The sequence below is a fragment of the Pholcus phalangioides genome, unplaced genomic scaffold (genome assembly GCF_987345545.1).
Source record: "Pholcus phalangioides strain wild (caught in Gottingen) unplaced genomic scaffold, Ppha-v1.0 ptg000042l_1, whole genome shotgun sequence".
In the NCBI taxonomy this organism is placed as follows: Eukaryota; Metazoa; Arthropoda; class Arachnida; order Araneae; family Pholcidae; genus Pholcus; species Pholcus phalangioides.
The window spans coordinates 2,740,388-2,763,427 of record NW_028301628.1 but is presented as its reverse complement, the minus strand read 5'-3'; the positions used below and the strand labels follow the sequence as shown (position 1 = coordinate 2,763,427).

Sequence of the window (23,040 nt, the reverse complement as noted above, 5' to 3'; positions counted from 1 at the left end):
TATTGATTCTGTTCAAATTGTGGTTCCAGGGGCTTGAAGGGTACTGGCTCACCATCTATGTACACTGCTATATAGTTCAGGTCATAATGCTTGAACTCGAAAGGCGATTTATTGTATGAGCCAGAAAATGCATCATTATCGACTAAACCAACGACAACTCTCTTTGGTAACTAACCCACTACTATACTATCCTGAACCCAGGACATATTTCCTTGATGAAGCGAGTAAACTTTACATACAATGCGATCTATTGGATATTTTGCGGCTGTGTGAGATAATGCTTTAGCATGACCAAGAAGGACACCAGGCGAGACTTTCACTTTCCTTATCTGTATAGACACGTGGTCTAACACGACTTTGTAATTGGCATTCGACGTTGGAGATACGAGGCAGAATTCGGGCTTGCTTCTAATCAGTTTGATCTTCAGAGAAACTAGATTCAATAGCAGTCGTCCTTGGCAGAAAATATCTCCATGGATAGATCCGATCATGTCGACTGTCTTACTTCCATTTATAAATTCTGCCCTCTCGGCTAGTCCTACATTTCCGTCCTTTGCTTCGGGATCAACAATATCCATTTTTCCGGCAGTATCTTTATAATACATTTCGGTAGTAAGATGACTTGTCTTGCTATCATTACCGTGATTTAAAAGTGTCTCAATTATTGAACGATAAGCGTAGGTATTGTTTGATGACGACACGAGGCGATCATTCAGTGAAACATCAACCTGCGAAAACATGGAGTGTAAAAATAGGTTTACGGGTCCTACTTTGTCTTCTTTCGTCAAAAATTTTCCATCCCCTTTCACCACTTTGGCCTTGACGTATAACAGGGTTTGTGTAAGATCCAAATATTCTTCTCCACTGCCAGAAATGTAAAATTCTATGGGTCCACCATCTGATACATTTGCTATCGGGTGATAAGTAACCCATTTGCCACCTTCTATTACGGTTTGCGTGCCAGGTAAAGAAAATAAGTTCAGTTCGGATTTCACTAGTTCCGGTGAATCTTTGAGTCGGTAAGTCATCATGAATCGAATATGTCACGTGTATTCAGTTTGGGCTTCTTTGCGAAAATGACGCGCCTAACCTTTCGACGTTTCCTTTTATGGCCTTCACCGAACATTGCCTTTGTCTTGTTTACTGCTTTTTCAGCGAGAATCTTTCCAGCTTCCTTGAGACGACGCTTGGCAGCAACTTTAACTTTATCTCCTTTGATTACGTCACCAACAATGTCAGCCCCAGATCTTAGTACTTGTTTACCAACAGTTTTGGCTCCTTGTTTCAAAAATGGCAACGCTACTCTGAATAAACTCCCGAATATGTTGCCTAATCCATTTCCTCGCTGCAAAGTGACGCCAGAGTAGTACGGTAAGCCTCTGCCTGCTTGTTGCAAGTAATATTGTTCGAACGTTTTTGTACAGCAGTAATAAGGAACTTTCATCTTCACAGTTTCGTACCTCACTTTATAATGATCTTGAACTTGTACATTTATCAGTTTTATAGTATTTGTCTAATGCGAAAATGCAATACTGCTATGGCTTTACCCCTGTTGAAAGGTATGCGTTTACCAGAACTTGATCTTATCTCCATTTCGATGGTTTGAAATACTCGTCGGGAAAGAGGAAAGTAGTGTGGTCGGTCATAGTATGCGCTGACTATTTCGTTGTCTCTTCCTTTCACTCTAACTACGCGTAAGAGGGGTGCTTGAACGTCACCCACCACTTGAGGCTCTATTATATCGGTGTAAATGTACAAGACAGGATAAAATACATTTGTGTCTGCTACGAAAGGACTCTCTGTGGTTTCTTTTAGAAGTGTGGGCTCAAAACCTAATAGTTCAGCAATACCAGTGTTCAACAGTAATCTTGCCCCATCGTTCAAGATAACTTTTACTTTCTTGGAACTGTCGTTGTACTGGAATGTAATTCTGTTTTTGAAGGATTCAATTTCAATGAATTTTATTAGATCGGGTACCGTTTCATAATTCCCAGCTGGAATATGTCGTCCTTGGAGTTCACCATCACCCAAGTCAAATCCTATAAGATTGGAACCTTCCGTCACGTTGTACCAGCAATGAGGATAAATTATTTCAGATAACCCACATTCCCAATCTCCAGACAAATAAATCGGTTTTGGCAGTTGGGTAATGTAATGAGATATCGTGTTACCTGGGTAGTACGCAGCTGAACTATCGCTAGGAAGTGTTAAGAAGAAAGACATTTTCCTAATGAGACATTTTGACAGCGCTCTCAGCTTTTTATATCCTTTTCAAATCTCGGACCCAGGCGTTGAATTTATTGGGGTAACCTTTGAATTTCACAAAGTATTCGATTTTGCCTTTAAGTTTCCGCTTTTTCAAGATCTTCTCAACCTGGTAATATTCACTAGGTTTCACTTTTTGCAGCTCATGCTCGTAGAAAGTTCCTTTAATAGGTTGTCCATCAGCATCATCAATCTTGTAAACAGGGGGATCTCTGCCTATTCGTTGTTTTACGGTAAATATTTCGCGAGTCCAGTTATGTTCATAACCCTTTTCAAAAATCATCTTTGATCGACTTATGCGAACAGTGTCACCAATGGTAAACTTGAATTTTATATTTTTCTCTCCTAAAATGTCTTTGTATAATTCTTGCCATACCTGAGACTGATTTTCTTCCGTCACCATGCTAGGTTTCATTTTGATACTACGATGCCATGTGTTATTATAACTCTTGATCAACTGATCCAAAACATCAATGTATCTGTGAGTATTTTTGAACGTAAAATATTTGAACATTTTCTGTTTCAATGTTCTGTTGAACCTTTCCACTACAGAAGCTTTTGTCTCGCTCTCACTCGTGAAATGATTTATGTTCATTGATTTCAAATACCTTTGTAGTATCCTGTTTTGGAATTCCGTTCCTTTGTCAGTCTGCAAGTTCTGACAAATTCTATCTTTGAATATTTTTTTAAATGCTCTAGTTACCACTTCTCCAGTTTTATCTTTCAAAGGGATAGCCCAAGCGTATTTAGATAGAATGTCAATGCAAGTAAGAATATACTTATAGCCACTATTTTGTTTACTCAATGATTGCATATCAGCTAAATCTGCTTGAAACTGTTCGTTCATGTCACCTACGATAACACGATTCCTGCGAAAATTTTTTCGCGCTGGTTTATGTAACGTATACGCTTCATTACCTTTTAGAAAATTTTTAACTTCTTTTTCTGTAATATTATAACCTTTGTCTTTCAAATTTTTGTAAAACGAATTTATTCCTCCAAAACTTCCTGGGGATGTACCACCTTCTGATTCTTAATAAGAATCCGCTTCTTAACTATGGATTTGATCTTTAGTTAAGAATCGAGAGAGAACTTTGCTACCACATTCTTAACTAAGAATCGTTTTTGTTCCATAGTTAAGAATCGAGTTAAGAACCAAGGCTACCCACTTCTTAGCTTGATTCTTAGTAAACATTTTTTTTCTTCTATGCGAGATAACTTAAATTCTTTCTTTAATAGAAGTTTTCTATGATTCATATTTTAAAAAATGGAAAAAAAAATTAACAATGCATTTTTATTTCAAAATAAGGAATTCGTCAGACTTTTTAAATTATCGAAAAGTTATCTGAAGGTTGTGTGGGAGAGTTGAAAACAGTGTTAGAGTCTATATACAGCACATATATGTTGATAATAGTGATAAAATATCGGATTATTTCAATAAAGTTTGATAAATTTTGCTACATTTATCACATTTACCAGTGATTATGCATAATTCTCAAATTTTCAATCCATAAATATCATGATCGATGAGTCGTAAACACAATTTTTTTCATATTATGGGAACTTAATATAACTCATATTATGGAATTATTAAATTCAAATCATACATGATTTGAAATTTTTTATTAGTTTAAAACTTGAGAGAAAATTGAATTTCGCCCACAAAATATGTGAGATAAAGCTTTAATCGGCCGAAATATAATTGTACATAAATTAAAAATCATTATTAACCTGCTGCTGCGTTTGTTTTTTTCACATACTTCGGTGTACGTGAAAAAGCCAACATTACAGAAGCGATGACCATTTTTAATATTGGTGTATTATCTGATCACTATATATTATTTTTATTTGGCCACGAAGCAGCTATGCAATACATGTACAGTACCACGTTCATTTCGCCATGACAATTAATTTAAAGAAACATGAAGCATATTATAAAAATTATTATTAGTCTTGTAATGTTAGCTTCACTTACATACATAATGTAAACACAACGATGATTCATTTATCGCATTAACCATGGTTTGACAATTATGCATAATGACCTGCAAATGTGATAGATTCACGGTATATGAGCAAAATTTATCAAACTTACCGAAATGGCCGGTGATTATTTATATAATAACCGCAGCTCTTTATCACTTTCACCATAACATATATAGCATAGCCCCTCTTCATGGAGGGTGGCAGGGATCCATCCAGTGCCGATCCATCCCAGTGAACGTGGGATGAATCTTTGATTCGAATCATATCGGATGATTAAGTATGGATATGTTTGTTTTTTACTGTAACATATTAAAAAAATATTATGTATTTATCATTTCTTCAAAACCGTATTCACATTTGCTGAAATAATCTCCGCCATTTTTTCAGGCTAGCGTCGCTCTAAAATTTCTTTTCCTCCTTATCTTGTCAACAACAAGCTGTTGTTAATTTTTAGCTGGGCGTTGATTGGCCAATGGCGATATTCCCCAAAAGGGAAATTTATCGGCCTGTCCATCGTCACGTGACCTTAAGAATAACTTTTAACAATCACATCGTGGTTGCATTCGGAGCTCGATTCTTAACGTGATTCTTACGAACCGATTCTTACGTATGGATGATTGGTTATTAAGAATCAGAAGGTGGTACACCCCCTGGTTCTGCCGGATTCGTGTAGTTATCCATTTGTTATACACAGTTTCTATCCAAATCTTTTCAAACTCTAAAACTCTGTACTTAAATCTCGCAGCATCCTCTGCCCAAAATCCGCGTCTGCAATAATTTTCAACTTCGAAAACAATTGCCGTACCTGAAAAAGAAATCGACTTGCACTTTGCATGATCCATAGATACAATGAAAGCAAACTTTAGATACCATGAAATAAATACAGAATAGTCACGTACCACATCAATAAGATTTATTTAACGATTTCAGTTACATCGCAACCAACCTGCGTCTGGCTTCAGTAATGACTTTTAAAAAATTTACAGACTTTAAAAAATCGCGGCTTACAAGTGTATGTATTCTGGGTTTCTTGGCAAAACAGACTGCATTAGTTAAAGCGGACTCGAGTTCATCGATAAAATCATACATTCTAATACTACCAATGGCAGAAACGAAATCCTCAAGGGAATTGTGGTCGTTGGTCTTTAAGCAATAGCTTACCACTTTGAGTTCACCTTTTTTTTCTAGGAGCGTACAGAATGCATCGTGCACACAGTCCATCATTTGTTTATTTTCTTCCGCCGTTGGTTCCCTCGGGTTAGTGAAAGTTATGTACTCCTCGTAGCAGGAAACCAAGTCTTGATTGTTGAGATTGTGACCTAGTTTACTCAATCTGATTTCGTTCAACTTGTCGATGAGTATGTCCCATTGATTGCGAGTCAACAAGATTGAAGTCTGAGTGGTTACATCACGGAAAGATCGCGTTTTCTTGATCTCCACAGTTCTTTGTTTGGGGTGTACCGTGGCTTTGATTTCATCAGAAATCGTGATGTCTTCCGGGGAAGTACCATAGTCCCAACCATAGACGATTTTATATGATACGGCTATGAGGCGGTCGAATGCAGATTCATTCATCGCAACTCCTTCTTTTGTAGGGTACCATGTCGTTTTGAAGAAATTGTATTTCCTCAGATGCACTAAGGCCAATCCTTTGAATGAGGACACTTGAGCAAGCACTTGACCGCCCAACATGTAAGAGTTTTCAGGAAGGTTTTCAATCTGGAGCAAATTTTTCTGCATCCTGTAATAAAAAAAAAAATCACGTTAGAACATGCAGACAATCGAAGATCATAGTTGTTAAGTAGTGGGAATTACTTATTCTGTATAGCAAACCAGCAGATTTTCCTTGGACATTCTGGGGCCACGGTAATTAATTAGGAGCTTGTAGCAGTGACCTAATCTCCATAAATATTTATTATTAATATATATTTTTTTTCTTTAGCCCCGAGAAGGGCTTTTTTTTTTAATATTTTTTTCCATTACTTTTTTTTTAATATATATTTTTTTTTTCATTATTATTTTTTTTTTCATCGTGTAGAATCTTCATCATCACCATCATAGGATGAAAAATCGGTATCCGTGATAGTGATAGTTGATTCTGTGTCAGGCCATGGTTGCGTGGTGGTATCACTCAAACATTCATCTTCTATAATTTCAACTGATTCATCTACGTCAGGTCCCTGACCTTCTTCGACATACAGCTCCTGGTTCGCTTCCCGCAGCCAATCCAAAATTCGTTGCTGGTTTGCTATAATACCTTTTAAACCTTCTCGAGTAACACCCTATAACCAAAACAATACTTAAGATACTTTAAAATGGTTCATGAAATACATTTCAAATCATAAACAGTTCACATCAAGAGCTAGGCCTAACATCGTTAACTGTACAAAAGTATTCTCAGAAAATTTAAGACAGTTAAATTAAATTGCGACGTATTTAAATCTGAATTTTTAATGAAACAACTTACCTCGGATTTCAACTTCTTTGCTGGAGGACTTAGATCGGCCATGATACCAACGGATGTCGTTCACTTACAGAACTCAAGCAGAAAGTGACGAAGAACGAAGCCCACGGGGAAGGTTTCAATGAAAAGGGGGTGTACTAAGAGAAATCAAGGACCAAAGACTCTTGTAATTGGATGAATGTAGTCACGTGGTCTCACAGAACCAATAGGATCGGCTATCTACATGTTGCCATCTCGCAAATACTAATCTTCCACAACCCAATAACACCCACGAGTCAAGACAAGTCACGCTCATCGAACTAGTCAAGTCAAGTCATACCCAGATAACCAGTAGGAATTAACGCTAATGTGATGACAATCATCATCATCATCAATTAATATCACCGATTACGTAAGTATGGTAACACGTGACGGCCTACGTTTCGACATGTTCCTGCATGTTTGACTGCTGCGCAACGTAGGTCAGTGATTCTTCAGACATGCTTCTGCATGTTTAGTGGAAGTTATTTAATGATAACAGCGTCACGTGACCAACCAGCATGTCGGGTAACCATTGTAACATAAATATTTACTTCGATCACGTGACCACAACCCAATGCCAAATTAACGTGGAACATTATTTTTTCATTAACGATAACAATCTACTATTTCTTGTATAAGGATGGGTCAATTGTGTAGATAAGTACTATAGCTAATTAAGGATCGTACTGGCATGTGTCGGGTGGTCCAGTGGTCAACGCTGTGGATTGTCGTCGTGAGGAACCAGGTTCGAACCACTGGACCACCTAACACTTTTACATTAGAAAAAAAAATAAATGATTAAAATCAATTAAAATAGTGCTGCCATCTAGTGGCGACATGGAGAATCATCCTGCGGTACCTCGGCAATAACCTAGAAAAAATAATCTCGGACACAAGTCCATCCAAGAAGGGTCACGTGATCGCAAGAATCTTCAATAACGTGACAAAAAGTTCCGACGTGATCTGATGTCTTGAATGAGTAGCGCCCTCTGGGTCACGTGACGACCCGTCGTCGAACAACACGATCATCAGGACGCCATCTTGAAAGATGACGTCATCATCACGTGACAACCCATCCTCGAACAACACGATATTCAGGACGCCATCTTGAAAGATGACGTCATCATCACGTGACAACCCATCGTCGAACAACACGATCATCAGGACGCCATCTTGAAAGATGACGTCATCGACACGTAGCGCCACCTAGGTCACGTGACACCCAAAAACACACCCCGACGAACAACACGACCATCGGGGGGCGTGGCAGAGGCCTGCACATACTACTGACTTTGTCAAAACATTTGTAAACAACTTCAAGGTTAGGAAGCTTGCTTTGTATTTTGATGTTTATGACATTAACACTACCGTTTTTTGGTGTGACAAAATTGCTCGCTCACATAGCCATTCGGTGTTTTTAAAATTTTCACGGATGTTGGGAAAAACTTTGTTGATAACTTCCTGGAGCGACGGTAACAGCTGTCAAAAATCAGGGGGGAAAGAAAATAGCATGGTGGTCGGATCCCTCGGAAAATTGCCATTGCCAAGACGCAGTAATTCATGCGAGAATTTTTGCATCGACGGATTTCTCTGTAATAAACTCTCATATTTATCTTTAGTGATAACTTTTTAGTGTACTTCAAAAGATGAGATGCTTTGAGACATGCGTTCAGTTGGTCCACTGGCGTTGAACGTGGGATGACAGGGAGAGTTTGGCGAAAATCTCCTGCAAGAACAACTACAGCACCTCCCATTATATTCGAGTTTCCTCTGATATCTTGCATGGTTCTGTTGAGTGCTTCAAGAGACTTTTTGTGGGCCATTGTGCACTCATCCCAAAAAATGATCTTGTATGCCTGAAGTACTTTGGCTTGACCAGTATTCTTGCTGATGTTACAGACGGGATTTTCCGACCATGTCATATTCAAAGGCAATTTGAGAGCCGAGTGTGCAGTTCGTCCTCCATCCAGTAACGTTGAAGCAATTCCAGAGGAAGCCACGGCGACAGCAATACCACCATCTTTACGTACCTCGGCCAAAAGCAAGTTGATGAGGAATGTTTTTCCTGTACCTCCTGGTGCATCAAGAAAAAAAAGTCCACCATTTCCATCACTAACAGAATGAAAAATAGTACTGTATGCATCTCGTTGTTCTACATTCATAAGGGGCTTGTTGAAAGAAACATACGTTTCCAAATGGCTTTTATTGTAGCTCGTTTCTCTCAATAAATCTCTATCAAGGACATCAGACACGTTTTGCGAAGGCGCATCGAGACCAAGCTGAGTGAGAGTTTTTCCATTCATCGCTAAACATACATTTTCAAGCAATATCAAGCTTTTATCGAAAATGTCTAATGTGAAATTCAAGTCCAAACCTGGACACGCTTTTCGTGCTTGCATAAGAATATCTTCGCTCAGATTGGTTTTGTGCTTTTCCCACAGATCTTTGGGGTTAGATGGGCTGCAAGTTGTCAGTATGATTGCAAAAAGCCTTCGTAATTGAGCAGGAAAGGACGTGAGTGACTCTTCAGATAATGTCATCTCCCAATGCTGGTCGTCTTCTAGCAAACCGTGCTTCTGGCATGCTTCCCTGAATGTTTGACACACTTCTCCTTCAAAAGTTTTTAGATCTGTGAAAGAAGTCGGATCTCGAATGGTATGGAGCAATAATCTCAGATAGTAGCACTCTGCATTGTTTGGGTGAACTGTGTAGACTCGTCCTAATGTGTCCGTTGCTCGAACATCGTATCCTGGTACTGGATAGCCTTTTTTCCTCTTTGTGAATATTTTTCTCGATGTGTCCCATGTATAATATTTGGGAACTTCTGAGTACAGCAACGTTTTTGCAAATAGATCTTGTTGGCACAAAAAGAAAAAGGCTGTCAATGTTGTGTTTGGGGGTTGGGTAGCTTTCTCTCGAGCGTTTTCGTCAGTGAAATAGATTCGTTGTCCATTTTCTAGGTGAACGCTGAGATGAACAACCGGTGGATAACGATCATGAATTGGAAAATTTAGAATCCTCCAAATTGCTTCATTACTGCTGATATACCTTCCCATTTGATATTTTGTGATCTCGTCATTTGGCCTACTTCCGTCAGCTAACTCGAAAACGGCCATGTCACTGCCCTTGTTGACATACTTACAAATGTATTTGATTGATTTCACGGAGTTGCAGTATTCGACATTTATATGAGCCTGGAACATCTTCGAAAGCAGTGGAGTATATGGTACGACCCATTTGTTGTCCACTTCAATCTCATTACAACTGTTGTTCACTTTTAATTTGATATTTGCTGTGTGTCCACCGTCTCCAGGTTTTCGCCTTCTGTATAGAGGATAGCCATCATCTCCTGTTTCAGTTTCATGCCTCAATTGCCGGGGATATTTTTTCGAGCACTTTCCATCCTTCATGCATGGCGAATTGGAATTAAGGGCTCCGCATGGTCCATGAATCATATTCTTCGTAATGACTTCAAACAACAGAGGATCTTTTTTTGAATCTGGAAGTTCCGCTGATATGACACTGTCTATCTGAGTTGGACGAATCTTATCTTTGAGCCATATTAGCATATGAGCATGTGGAAGTCCTCTTTTTTGCCATTCGACTGAATACATCCAACAGCGACTTTTCCCATAAACATAACTCTTGGTTATTACGTCAATAAACTTTGTCAGTTTTTGTTTAAAAACTCTCGCGGTCAAATCATGTCTATCACTTGGCACTTGACCGACCATAAGTTCTTCTTTAACCTCGGGCCAAGCAGGATTACACGTGAAAGTGATGAATAGATCTGGACGGCCATATGATCGAACGTAAGACATAGCATCTTGAGCATACTCGTGCATATGCCGTGGACTTCCGGTAAACGTAGCCGGTAAAATGACCGTTTGGCCGATGTCTGATACATTTCCATCGCTAGCTACGGCATCTCTCAAGTGAATGTAGTCATCCACTCGTAGCTTCTTTTGGTTCAACCTTATGAAAAGGAGGCGCTCGCTCTCAATTTTTGCATACATATCAACGACAAATTGATGAAAAAGTTGGCGACATTTTAAAATGTGGTTTGAACACTGATCCCTCATCATTATTCTATATGCATAGAAATTATTGGCAGATACTTTTTTATTGGTTGATAACCCTGTGTTGGGATCAGTTTGCTTAAGATTGAAGTGATATCCATCTTCCCCTTGACAAAACAGCAATGGATACTGAAGGGCATCATATGAGCGATGCGTTTCCGAAATTCTTTGAAGAACATCATTTCGTTTGTGAATGACTATGTCCCGGCTATCGAATTCATTCCCAACCATGATTATTGCCACCTCATTAATGGTGGGAGAATTAAAGCGTCGCTCATGTTCACCCATAGGTTTCTTGTCCGCTCGTATAACGATTTTATATCCATCAGAAGGCATTTTTACCAATGCCGTTTTGAACAAAATAACTAAATTGTTATTATTATGAAGAAGTCTCTGCAAATTTAGTACTACATCTTTTCTCATTCCTGAAATATTGTCGCAGCGTTGGTTGGCTTCGATTTCTTCATTGCCCATAAAATACACTTGTAGAAATTTTGGGCTTTCTTCGGTTTTGGGAAGAAGAGATCCAGCTTTATGATAAATTTGACCTTGAATTTTGAAAGTTGGCATGAAACCTGTTTCTTTTACAGTTGCTGTTGTGCCAAAAGATGTCATTTGGAAGCATGAATTATACTTTCTTATATTTTGCAAGAAATGCTTTGATTCTGATGTTGTGCCCGACACATAAGAAAGCAATGGTTCCGGAGGTTCATTTAATTGCAATATTTTCACTTTTCCATTTGAACAACACATTCCTGGTGATTCAGTTTTGAATTTTTTAGCTTGACAATAATTACATTTCTGATTTATTTTTCCAATTACTACTTTAGGATGGTACTGATAATTGCAGTTTGGAGTATAACTGAATGCTGCCAATTTCAAGTCAGATGCTGTTTCTTTTGATTGGCCATAACGATTACGGTCTCTTTCTAATCGATCTCGACACTGCTGAGCTGTTTCTTCTACTCTAGCTGCTGCTGTTCTTGTCCTATTCTGCTCCAGCCGGCTCATTCGTTGATTCGTTGATTCTTCTTCTCTAGCTACTGCGGTTCTTGTCCTATTCTGCTGAAGTCGGCTCAATCGTTGATCCGTCGTTTCTTCTTCTCTAGCTGCTGCGGTTCTTGCCCGATCCTGCTCTAGCCGGCTAACTCGATGATCTGTTGTTTCTTCTTCTCTGGCTACTGCGGTTCTTGTTCTATTCTGCTCAAGTCGGCTAACTCGATGATCTGTTGTTTCTTCTTCTCTGGCTAATGCGGTTCTTGTTCTATTCTGCTCAAGTCGGCTCACTCGTTGATCCGTCGTTTCTTCTCGTCTAGCTGCAGCGGTTCTTGTTTTATTTTTTTCAAGTCGAATTCTGCGTCTGTTCGTTGTTTCCACTGCTCTTGCTGCTACAGTTCTTCTTTTGTTTTCTTGTCGTCGACATTGGCGTTGGTGAAAGTTTTCGGTGGTTCTCAGTACTTCAACTCTTCTTTGGTTTTCACAAAGTCGTGATTCCCGATTTTCCAGCGACTCCGATTTCCTAGATAATCTGATTTTTTTTGTTTTTGGATTGATAAATCCTATCGCTTTTCGTTTTTTTGAAGGCATTTTGGTTACGCAACACTAAATTAAAATAATTTGGAATTATTGTAAACACAAAAAATCAAGCGTTTAGATAGATATACTGCATCACTTCTGAATACAGAGATATTTTCTATGATACTGACTTGGCCTTTGTAACAGCTTGGATTTCCATTTCTCCTAGCAACAATAGCTGATGCTACACGGTTTTCTCCATGTACTAGCACCATTAAAGAAGTGACAAACCATTGTAAAGGCATACACACGTCTGAAACGCATTGCTAGGGAACCACGGTAACCCAAGTAAACGTTCGGAAAGTGATTGTTGAGGCCCAAAAACCATTGTTGCCGGACAGTTTTTTGCCCATTTGGGGCACTTGCCCTGGTCTGACGAAATTTTAAAGTAACCTATCGTTCAAGTCGGGTCCCATTTGGTATATATGCAAAATTTGGCGACGATCGATCTAAAATTGTAGATTTGTATAGAGAACATACACACACACACACACACACACACAGAAAATCAATTTTATATATATACTAGCTATTAATACCCGGCGCTGCCCGGGTTTTCTTCAATGAACCTTTTTTGGATCACGTGATATCTCCCTCTTTTTTTCTTGGGGGACATACAAACCCATGTGCAATATAACCAATATAGCGAGTTCGTTATCCATGAAATAATTATATCTAAATTTACAGAAACGTAGAAATGAATATATATTTTTCCTTTTTTAAGGGGCGCTAGGTATTTCGATAAACCTCCAACCCCCCCCCCCCCCCCCCCTGAGCTTCAAGTTACCCATCTGCCTATTTCAGCTTCCAAAAAATGCTTAATTAAAGCTGTGGAGTTTTTTCGATCTACTTTTTACGGGCTCATAATTAATTTTGAAATGAATTTTACATGAATTCATGAAACTAAATATCAAAAGACAATACCGAGACATTAACTTTCATGCTTGAGAAGATATAAATAAAATGTTGAAATCAGTGTTATTGCATGAATGTCCAACTCAAAAGTATAGGTCCGGCTAATTACTTCATATTTAATCTCCTGGGCTTCGTATATCTATCTCTAAGCGACCTCAATATTTCAAAAATCAAGGATTAAATACAACTTTAAAAATTGTTGATGGGGCGGAAAACCCCACCAAATTTCCGCATTTCTACAGTAAAATCGGCAATTTTAACACTGATTTCTATGGGAATCATCCTTTGCCTGACCCTCAAACTGATGCTGATGATGATTATGACGTCTATTCGAAAAGCCTCATTACTGAGAGGATTGAAAAGTGGCAAACCATTATAAAGGCATAAACTATTATACATATACCAACAGGATTAAAGAAGTGACAAACCGTTGTAAAGGCATATACACGTCTGAAACGCATTGCTAGGGAACCACGGTAACCAAAGTAAACGTTCGGAAAGTGATTGTTGAGGCCCAAAAACCATTGTTGCCCGACAGTTTTTCGCCCATTTGGGGCACTTGCCCTGGTCTGACGAAATTTTAAAGTAGCCTATCGTTCAAGTCGGGTCCCATTTGGTATATATGCAAAATTTGGCGACGATCGATCTAAAATTGTAGATTTGTATAGAGAACATACACACACACACACAGACACACAGAAAATCAATTTTATATATATAGAAGATAGATAGATAGATATGACATGAATGTCGCTCTCCACTTGTTAATACAAGATATACGGAAGACTGGATGTTGTGAAGATATTTATTATTTCAGATGTTTATTTTTTTTTAAGGAAGGAAAAAACTCATCTCTGCCTCTACCGGGAGTCGAACCCGGGTCCCTCGATTGCCGGACGAGTGCTCTTAGTGGTCAGAGCACTCGTCCGGCAATCGAGGGACCCGGGTTCGACTCCCGGTAGAGGCAGAGATGAGTTTTTTCCTTCCTTAAAAAAAAATAAACATCTGAAATAATAAATATCTTCACAACATCCAGTCTTCCGTATATCTTGTGTTTATATATATAGATAGATTTATGTTAAAACCAAAACAATGATTCATTTATAGAGCATCGGAAATTAAACCCAGTTAGTTTTCCAAGTTTACATTATTATTTTAACAAAAGTCTCCCCGGCAAAATTTCGTTATATGCTATGTGAAACATAATTTTAAACTTTGTTTTCCCATCAAAGTTGTGAAAATGCTTATCCATATGTTTTCTACATACTACTAGTGCCACAAAACTGGGACCAGGTGCGTCCAAACAATTTCGGGGCACGAAAAATGTTTAGGACACCCCCTCTCTTTAACAAGATTTCATATATTTTGTGGGAAGAGGGAATCGGCATACTGAATATACACGAACGCTAAGAAATACCCCCGTACAAAAAAAAATAATAACTACACAAATGTGAATTAATACAAAAATTAATGGAGGTAATTTTAAACTAATGTGAGAAACCGTTTCTGAAATTAAGGAAAACTTTAGAATCGATGGATTAAAAATAATTGAAAGAAATAATTCCCGAACTATTGAAAATTCAGAATTAATAAAAGAAATAATGCAGAAATTGATTGAAATCAAGAAATAAATAGAATTAATAATTCAGCAATTGATGAAAATTGAGAAGCGACATAAAATAAATGAGCTCTCTCCTCTTTTATAAAAAAATCTGCGCTCTCTCCCGAGCCCGCACCGTCACCGTAAAAATATAAAATAAACTAGTTGGTGACGGTGCGGACGCGGTGCGGTGACGGTGCTCGGCTACGGTGCGGATATGTGTGAACGGCTGCATTGCTTAGCAAAGAATTATTCTTTGACCGTGTGGTGACCTACACTCGGCCGACGCACGTGTCGTGCACGGTGCGGATATGTGTGTCCAGACCTTTAGATGTAGACGACGTCGCGGCGGCTGGATGCTCCCTCCCGTAATATAAGCTCTATGGTTCCGCAAGCTGCAGACGTACGTGTTTTCCTAGGAGTAGGTTTTCACGCTGTACACGCCGCAAAAGTTCTACTCATAGGAAAAAATCCGGCTTTAATATTCTTATTTATAGTTGTAATTATCATAGTATAATTTATGCGTTGAAAAATAATTTCAATCTTTGACTTCAATAAAGAATAAAAATTCAAGTAGGCTTCACGTAAAAAACGGGAAAAAACGGGACACTTTCACCAAAAAGTCGGGACCGCCAGAAATATAGAAAATACCGGGACTGTCCCAAAAATAGGGACGTATGGTCACTTTATTTGAATTTAATTTATTTTTAGCAAAAATTATAAAATTCTGAACACAGGGCCGTCATTTCAACTTTTTCCGGGGGGGGGGGGACACATGTACTGAATGTATGTATATACTTATTTGTATATATACCATTTTTAGTGCATTTTCAAAGGCCGGGGGGACAACGGCCCCCTGCCCCCCTGAATGACGGGCCTGATGCTGAAATATATAAGTAGAAAAACTGTTTTATCCTCAATGAGTAGGCTGACCATATTTCCTCGAGAGAAACACGGGACATTGCGTTTCCAAATACGGGACATCGCCAATTTTCACCAAAAACAACGCCAAATTCAAACAAAGTTGCCAAATATTGTTGAAATTACGGAAAAATCACAATGGCGGGAAATGATGCAAATTGCAGTGAATTACAATGTATTCCACGAAAGACAAACGTTCAAGGCAAATGTGGGAGATTAATATTCTCATATATAGTTGTAATTATCGTGAAATAATATATGAATTGAAAAATAATGTCAATCTTTGACTTCAATAAAGAATAAAAATTCAAGTTGGATTTGTGTAAAATACGGAAAAACCGGGACACATTTGCCAAAAAGTCGGGACGGCCAGAAAAACAGAAAATACCGGGACTGTCCTGGGAAATACGGGACGTATGGTCACCCTATCAATGAGGCTTTTTTTGGATCACGTGATATTTCCTTTTTTTTTTTTTTTTTTTTTTTTTTTTTTTTTTTTTTTTTTTTTTTTTTTTGAGGGACATACAAGGTATCCAATATGGCTACTTCCTCTGCGATTTATGAAAGAAACTTAGAAATGGATCATTTTTTCCATTTTAAAATGGAATTTTTAATGGGAGCTAGAGACGCCTGTGTAAGGATATAGTAGGCATACATCGAGCTTATAATTATTATTCGATAAAAATAAGTTCCATGCTCATTTGTGATTGAACATACATACCCGGTATGTATGGTCATAGGTATCTCAGTTTTCAAAGCGGTTTTCAAACCTCACAAGTCAGAAGAGACCCAAAACTTGAGGGGAGCGGGAAGTGAAAATGGAAACATATTTTTCAGATGTCAGTAAGAATTTAGTAAATTAGACGAAGATGAAAACATAAGTTGGTGTAGTTTATTAGTCCTCAAAAATGAATACTAACAGTAAAACCATCTTCTTAAAAGAAGCACTCCAGGCTCTGCTATTCAACTGTGCGGCGTTAAGGAACGAAGGTAGAGATTTTATATACAGTGTTCAAAACGACGAAGGTGTGTAGAAATAAATCACTTTTCGATACTATATTTTTGTTTATTCAAAATTTAATGAATGTTTTCCTTTTCCATCTTCTATTTTGTTAATTATTACTTATTTATTTTCCTGCTTCTGTGAAAATGTTCATAAAAATTATGTGATTGTAAAAATAAATTCACCTAGCACAATATCGAAATTAACCAACACACTCTTTTTCAAACACGCACAAACCATGTAAGTTAGGGACGCACCCCTCTCTATCCATAGTTTTCCAGAATGGGTTGCCCATTTGAGAAGCTATCCACCCAGGGCCGGATTAAGCAAAATAAGCACGTGCTTAGGGCATCAGGAGAAAAGGGGCACCACAAAAAGTTATGTATTTTATTTTTTATTGTAAATATTTTCCAGCATCAATAGATGATCCTAGAATTTTCGATCGATCAAAAGGATGGCATAAATGTAAAAAAGTTAATATTGCAAACTAGAGATCATGTAAATGTGGTTTTTAGATTGAGATTTTGTGCAATTTCTATTTCTATATAGTTAGCTTGGGCTTTTTTAACAGCATGATATAAAGCCCTTTGACAAACTGATTCTATTCAGGCAGTGCCGTCTTAACTCGTGGGCCCACCAGGCCATGGCCCGGGGCGTGCAAAAAAAGAGGGGCCTCACAAAAATGAGAACCGGTTTAAACTTTCAAGAATTCGCCAAGTAAGGCCTCAGAGAAATCACTTATCCCACAGGCCCATGATACTTTTAAGAGCCCCCCCACCAGCTAAAAATACCGGTCTACCAATTTGCATACTAACTGCCGCAAATTGTAAGCAGATCTAATTATCACGAGGTCCTCGGGTTGTGTCAACACCACATTAGAAATATTGTTAATGCAGTGTTGATTGTGTTCAGGTGAGACCCACGCATTAAGACTAAGCCAAGTTCTACAGAATAAGGGCATGAAAATGAAAATGTGCAAATGTAAAATAACCCAGAAAATTTCTGCTGTGTTCTTAGCCAGATGAAATGCATCAAAAATTCCTGCCTGGCAGTCCGGCGCGGTAATTAGGGAGCTAGCCTTTGATTGTGCAGGTCTGGGTTCTGCCACGGATTTCTACGAACAAATTCTCTGGACGGATCTCTTAGGAGTGTGTGAGGATTATGTTTAACAAAAAAGCATGGCTTTCTTTGCATATCATTCAGTCGATAGTTATAAATTTTTCAGAAAAATATTTATTTTTTTAGTCTGCATGGGCTACACTGTTTTGAGATACCCTTTTGTGATTCAATATATAATTCCTACAATATAGGTATAAAGCCGCTTTATTCGATCCACCGTAGAAGTAAAAGAAATGCTAACAGAGAGATGGTAACTCAAAAATGTATCAGGAAGAACGGGCACCCAATGATCGTGGTTCACCAAATAAAAGGTACCTGTGAGCAGAGTTGGATTTACGATTTTGCGCCACCCTTCTCTTTTTTCTAGTCTTTTTTTTACACTCATTCCTCAAATTCACTGCCCTTTGCTATGATATGTTTGCCCCCCACCCCGTAAATACATCTGTGTCTCTGAGTCCTTCTTTTGGTCACTCACTGGCTTGCATACTCTTCTTTTGGTTACTTCCATGCTGACCAACTCTCTAGGTCACTCATTTTGGCCATTCACATACTTGCGTACGATCTAGGTCACTTTAGCTCACTCACATGCTTGCATTAAGAGTAAGCCAAGTTCTACAGAATAAGGACATGAACCTAACATGAAAATCCGCAAATCTTTATGAGCTATTAGTGGATAAACTGCATGGTTTTAAGGGTGTTATTGTTAATTATTATTACCCATGCTCTTTTGTTTACTCATATGCTTGGAAACTCTCTAGGTCACTGGTTCTCCGTGGAGCTCTTGTTGCTCCGTGTGCACTCCCGAAGGAGCTGCGCAGCCACTTGAGGAAAATAAAAAAAAACTAAATTTGAAAAAACAATAATTATAAATATTTTAAATAATATAAAAAAATCAGTAACTTTGATGAATAAATAAAAAACAAACCTACTAATATCCACCATAGAAATTATAGACCAGAAATGGCGCCATGAGTCAAAAAGGGTTGAGAACTGCTGTTCGAGGTTAATCCCTGACCTAGTCTCGTGCTCTCTAGACAGGGCCGGGTCCATGATTATAAAATTTTGCCGCCATTCTCACATTATTTACTTATTTTCTTAGCCACTCATTCCTAAAATTTGCCGCCCTCTGAACTTCCCATCCTGGGCAATAGCAGCTAAGCCCCTCTGTAAATAAGTCAATGCCTGTAAGTAATATCAGCCATGCTAGTGGTTGCACAAAAACCATTCAAGTGCTTAGGGCCTTCAAATACTTTAATCCGGCCCTGTATCCACCAAATGAAAAATTATGGTACCCTATAGTACAGTGTTTCTCAACCGGATGGCCCTGACATCATGCATATGTGAGTTGTGTGTTTGACCGGGTCTGCCACTTTCAAAAGTAAATAGGGTGTGGTAGCCCAGGTCGATAAGATACTCGCCTAAAGTATCAAAGGATGTTTAGAGGTGTTGTGAGTTCAATACCCGTCAAACCGAAAGATACCCAGGCCACATCGCCATATGGCAATATCGGCTCATTGTCCACACGGACTGGATACCTCTGGCAATTTATTCATAAAAAGCATACATTACAAAATATACATTACAATCATAACAACTATAAAATCATAATCTAAGTGTAAAATCAATTGCGAGATCACAAATCTACGTATACAATCGGAAATCAAGCATATAATCCTATATATTCCATATTAAATCTTAATTCGAATATAAAGTCCTAAATCACATATTGAAATCAATAATAAAAATCAGATAATATTCATAATAGATTTCATCCTCAATTTAAATTGTTCGATTTCCATGACATTATACTGGTCTTGTGCTATCAGTCAGATGGGAGTGCCGATTTCACCACAAAGGCAATTATCTGTTCCTCGTTTTTTGAAGCGGTGAAGGTAATTTGGAAAAGGTCCGTGATTGGTTGTAAAAAATACAAGTTCTCTGCTCCAATTTTTTGCATTGTATGAAACTTTTGGTACTATTTTGTGGACACTTCTTCCAGTTTTGGCATCATTCCATCGGGTTTGCCATAGATTGAGTATTTCTTTTCTTGCCTTTTGTTTCGCTGTTGATGATGGTAATAATATTTTAATTAAATGGGCGCCATTGATTGTCGCTGCTTTGGCTATTGCGTCTGCTTCTTTGTTCCCCACTCACCCACGTGCGCTTTGATCCAAGATATGCGAATTTGTGGGTTCTTGTGGAGGACCTGCCGAATTTCCCTAGCCATAGTATGGATGGTCATCGGGTTCTGTATTGCATATATACTTGAAAGGCTATCGCTATAGATTATAGATGCTTGTTGGAATTCTTGAGCTTTTATGGTTGCCATGTATAACGCTAGTAATTCAGCTTGAAAGATATTATTGTCGTTTTCTAGCTTACTACTCCAGCACTCGATGATCTTATGATCTTTCGCTACTACATATACATACTGTTCCGGAGCTAGTTTTCGAGCCATCTGTGTACATATGAGTTCTTTGGCCTGCTATTTCTTTGTTCTGGTTATTCCCGATAGATACTTGGTGTTGATGCAGGTCTTCCGATGGGTGGATAGTTATTTGTTTTTCCCGTCTCTGATGCTCTTCTGGAGCAAAGTTTAATGCACCAATCATAATTCATCCATAGGCTCCAAGGTGGACAACCTGTAATGACATATAATGCGCTATTTGGTGTTGTGTGGTACGCTCCTGTGATATATAATAGTAAATTACGTTGGGCTGAGTCTAATTTCTGTTGCATGGAGTTGGTTGCACCTGCGTACCAAATAGGTGTTGCGTAAGCCATTATTCGTGTTGCTATTGTCCAATAGAGAACTCGTCGGTGTCGATATTTGATTCCCCATTTCGCTCCGCCGATGTTTTGGAGCTGGAGAAGAAGCTTATTAATTTTTTCGGTTTGCTTTTCTATGTGTGGACTCCAAGTTAGTCTAGAATCTAAGTACACGCCGAGGTATTTTAATACATCTGTTCTTTTTATAGATTTTCCAAGCATTCTGATGGTGGGAGGTTTTTTTGAAGATATCCATAGAAACTTTGTTTTATCTGCTGCGACTGTCAAGTCGCCACCTCGTTGGGCATTTTGCCTGTTGTGGCGTTGTATTTGTATTTGTATTTGTATAATGCTTTCTCAACCATGTCGTAAATTTTTCTAAGGCTTCCATCGCTATTTTTGCAGTGTCTTTGACTGTGTGGTATGAGACTATCAGGAGAATGTCGTCTGCATATGCCTGTACTTTCACATTTGATGCCCATGGCTCTTTCAGGATTTCGTCAACTACAAAGTTCCATAAGAGTGGTCGTCCAGAACATGAGCCTTGGGGACAGCCTTTGTATTGATGCTTCCTTACCTCTTCTCCAGCTGTAATCATTACTACTTCTCTATTATGGAGTATATCTTCGACTGTTTTCAGAAGTTGCTCAGATATCGGAAGTTGGCGAAGCTTATCTATAATAGAGGCATATCGTAGATTGTCAAAGGCACTTTTTATGTCTATTGAAATAACAGCCACATTTCTTTCTTTCCTTCTATTTCCTATTTCTTCATTCAGAATGTACAGAGCATGCTCGGCCGATTTACCTTTTCGGAATCCATATTGATTTTCATGCAGCCAGGATAATCTTTCAATATGATATGTCATTCTTTGAACAAAAATTCTTTCAAATACTTTGCCTGTTGTTGATAATAGAGATATTGGTCGATATAATGATAGGTTTGCTGGATTTTGGTCCTTTTTTAGAAATAGAAGGATTTTCCCTATTTTGAAATGCTCCGGAAAGCAATGATATTTGACGCACTGATTGAATAGATGGAATAGAAGATTTGGGAACTGTTTGTTGATAGCTTTCAAAAGTTTATAACTGATGTTGTCCAGTCCGGATGCCTTTCGGTCATTTGTTTGATTTCATGTTCGTTGTATCTCTCCTCTTGTTATTTCTGTTTCTTCTTGAGCTCTTGTTGTAAGCTGTATTTCCTCGCCTATTATCTCTTCTTTTATATCCGGATAAAGCTCGTGTAGTTGTTGTTGGGCAATGTCTTTAAAATGGCAACCTTCCGATGCTCCCGTTACTATCTGAGGTGTAGGCTTGCGTTTATTTAGTACAGCCTTGTATGGTTTGCCAAATGGATCTGCCATCTCCGCACAAAACTGTTTCCACGAATTGAGCTTTGTTTTTCTAATGGCTTTAGTATATCTCGCTTTCTCTTGCCGAAAAGATTCCATCGCTTGCTGTTTCTGTGCTTCCGGCGACTTCTTCCAACGTCTCTCTTTAGCTCGTAGCAGTTTCCTATGGATTTCCAGATCTCTGTTCCACCATGGTGCACACGTTCGTTGTGACGTTCTATCCACTCGGAGTGTCGTTGCTGCTACTTCAGTAAACGTTCTGAATAATTCAGTTGTTGCTTCATTTATTTCTTGATAATTTATGCATGATGTGATGTTTTGTATTATAGATCCTATTAGGGGTTTTAGATTCATCATAAAATTATTTATTCTTCTCACAGATTAACTATATTTGATTTGTTTCATCTTGGGTATGTCAAGATATGCTAAGACATATTATATGCTAAGATATTTCGTCTTTTGTTTTTACCTGAAGCTAATGGATTTTCAAGTTATCAAATTGTGGTATTGAAGTAACTATAATAGTGGTCTCAGACTTGATTCCATTTTTCCTCAAGGAACCATTGATTGTGCTAGGCCTATATAAAAGTCATATTTTATTTTGCTGTAATGTTATGGACATAAAACAATTAAAATTTTGTTTGACACTACAGATAGACAGATTTCACGTATTAAAAATTAATGAAAAGTCTCATAATTTGAGTCAGCGTACTTATAATTATTTTTCGAAAATGCTTTCTAATAAGTATATTTCAAAACATGATTGCAGACCTATGCTTAGAAGCAGTCAAAATGCATAGGTTTCTGTATTTATCATTAATGCAATCTGCAGTTCATTGATAATGTATATCAGCAATGCCTAGTCAAACCTATATTTAATACACAACATATTAATGTTTGAGTAATTTATGAAAGAAGATATAGAAGTTTATTCTGAAGATATATTTCTCTAATTTTTCTCTTTTTGTTTAG

At 38.1% G+C, this 23,040-nt stretch overlaps 3 protein-coding genes across 3 annotated transcripts in view; 1 reads left to right on the top strand and 2 right to left on the bottom strand.

Moving 5' to 3' along the window:
* Positions 1–170: 170 nt before the first annotated feature.
* Positions 171–1,028, bottom strand: LOC149063893 (uncharacterized protein F54H12.2-like). The gene has a single exon (XM_089255314.1). It carries the CDS (start codon positions 1,026–1,028, stop codon positions 171–173), a length of 858 nt encoding a protein of 285 aa, XP_089111440.1.
* Positions 1,029–6,278: 5,250 nt separating this feature from the next.
* Positions 6,279–12,402, bottom strand: LOC149063892 (uncharacterized). The gene is made up of 3 exons (XM_089255313.1): positions 11,641–12,402; positions 8,275–10,734; positions 6,279–6,533 (listed from the first exon to the last, which is right to left on the bottom strand). The coding sequence occupies exons 1-3, from the start codon at positions 12,400–12,402 to the stop codon at positions 6,279–6,281; spliced, it is 3,477 nt and encodes a 1,158-aa protein (XP_089111439.1).
* Positions 12,403–16,618: 4,216 nt separating this feature from the next.
* Positions 16,619–23,040, top strand: part of LOC149063890 (importin-9-like) — a 101,528-nt gene continuing 95,106 nt past the window's right edge. The window contains exon 1 of the mRNA XM_089254804.1: positions 16,619–16,852. Within this exon, the coding sequence (XP_089110930.1) occupies positions 16,735–16,852 (118 nt within the window). The 5' untranslated portion in view covers positions 16,619–16,734. The remainder of the gene's footprint in view (positions 16,853–23,040) is intronic.

What these genes read in the sequence shown, in the direction of transcription:
- LOC149063893 (XM_089255314.1), bottom strand. Translation starts at nt 1,028, where the DNA reads ATGACTTACCGACTCAAAGATTCACCGGAACTAGTGAAATCCGAACTG.
- LOC149063892 (XM_089255313.1), bottom strand. Translation starts at nt 12,402, where the DNA reads ATGCCTTCAAAAAAACGAAAAGCGATAGGATTTATCAATCCAAAAACA. An exon ending in ATTATCAGTACCATCCTAAA is followed by an intron (nt 10,735 to 11,640) that starts GTAGTAATTGGA and finishes GCAAAAATTGAG; the next exon opens with AGCGAGCGCCTCCTTTTCAT. An exon ending in ATTACTGCGTCTTGGCAATG is followed by an intron (nt 6,534 to 8,274) that starts GCAATTTTCCGA and finishes TTTTGGTTATAG; the next exon opens with GGTGTTACTCGAGAAGGTTT.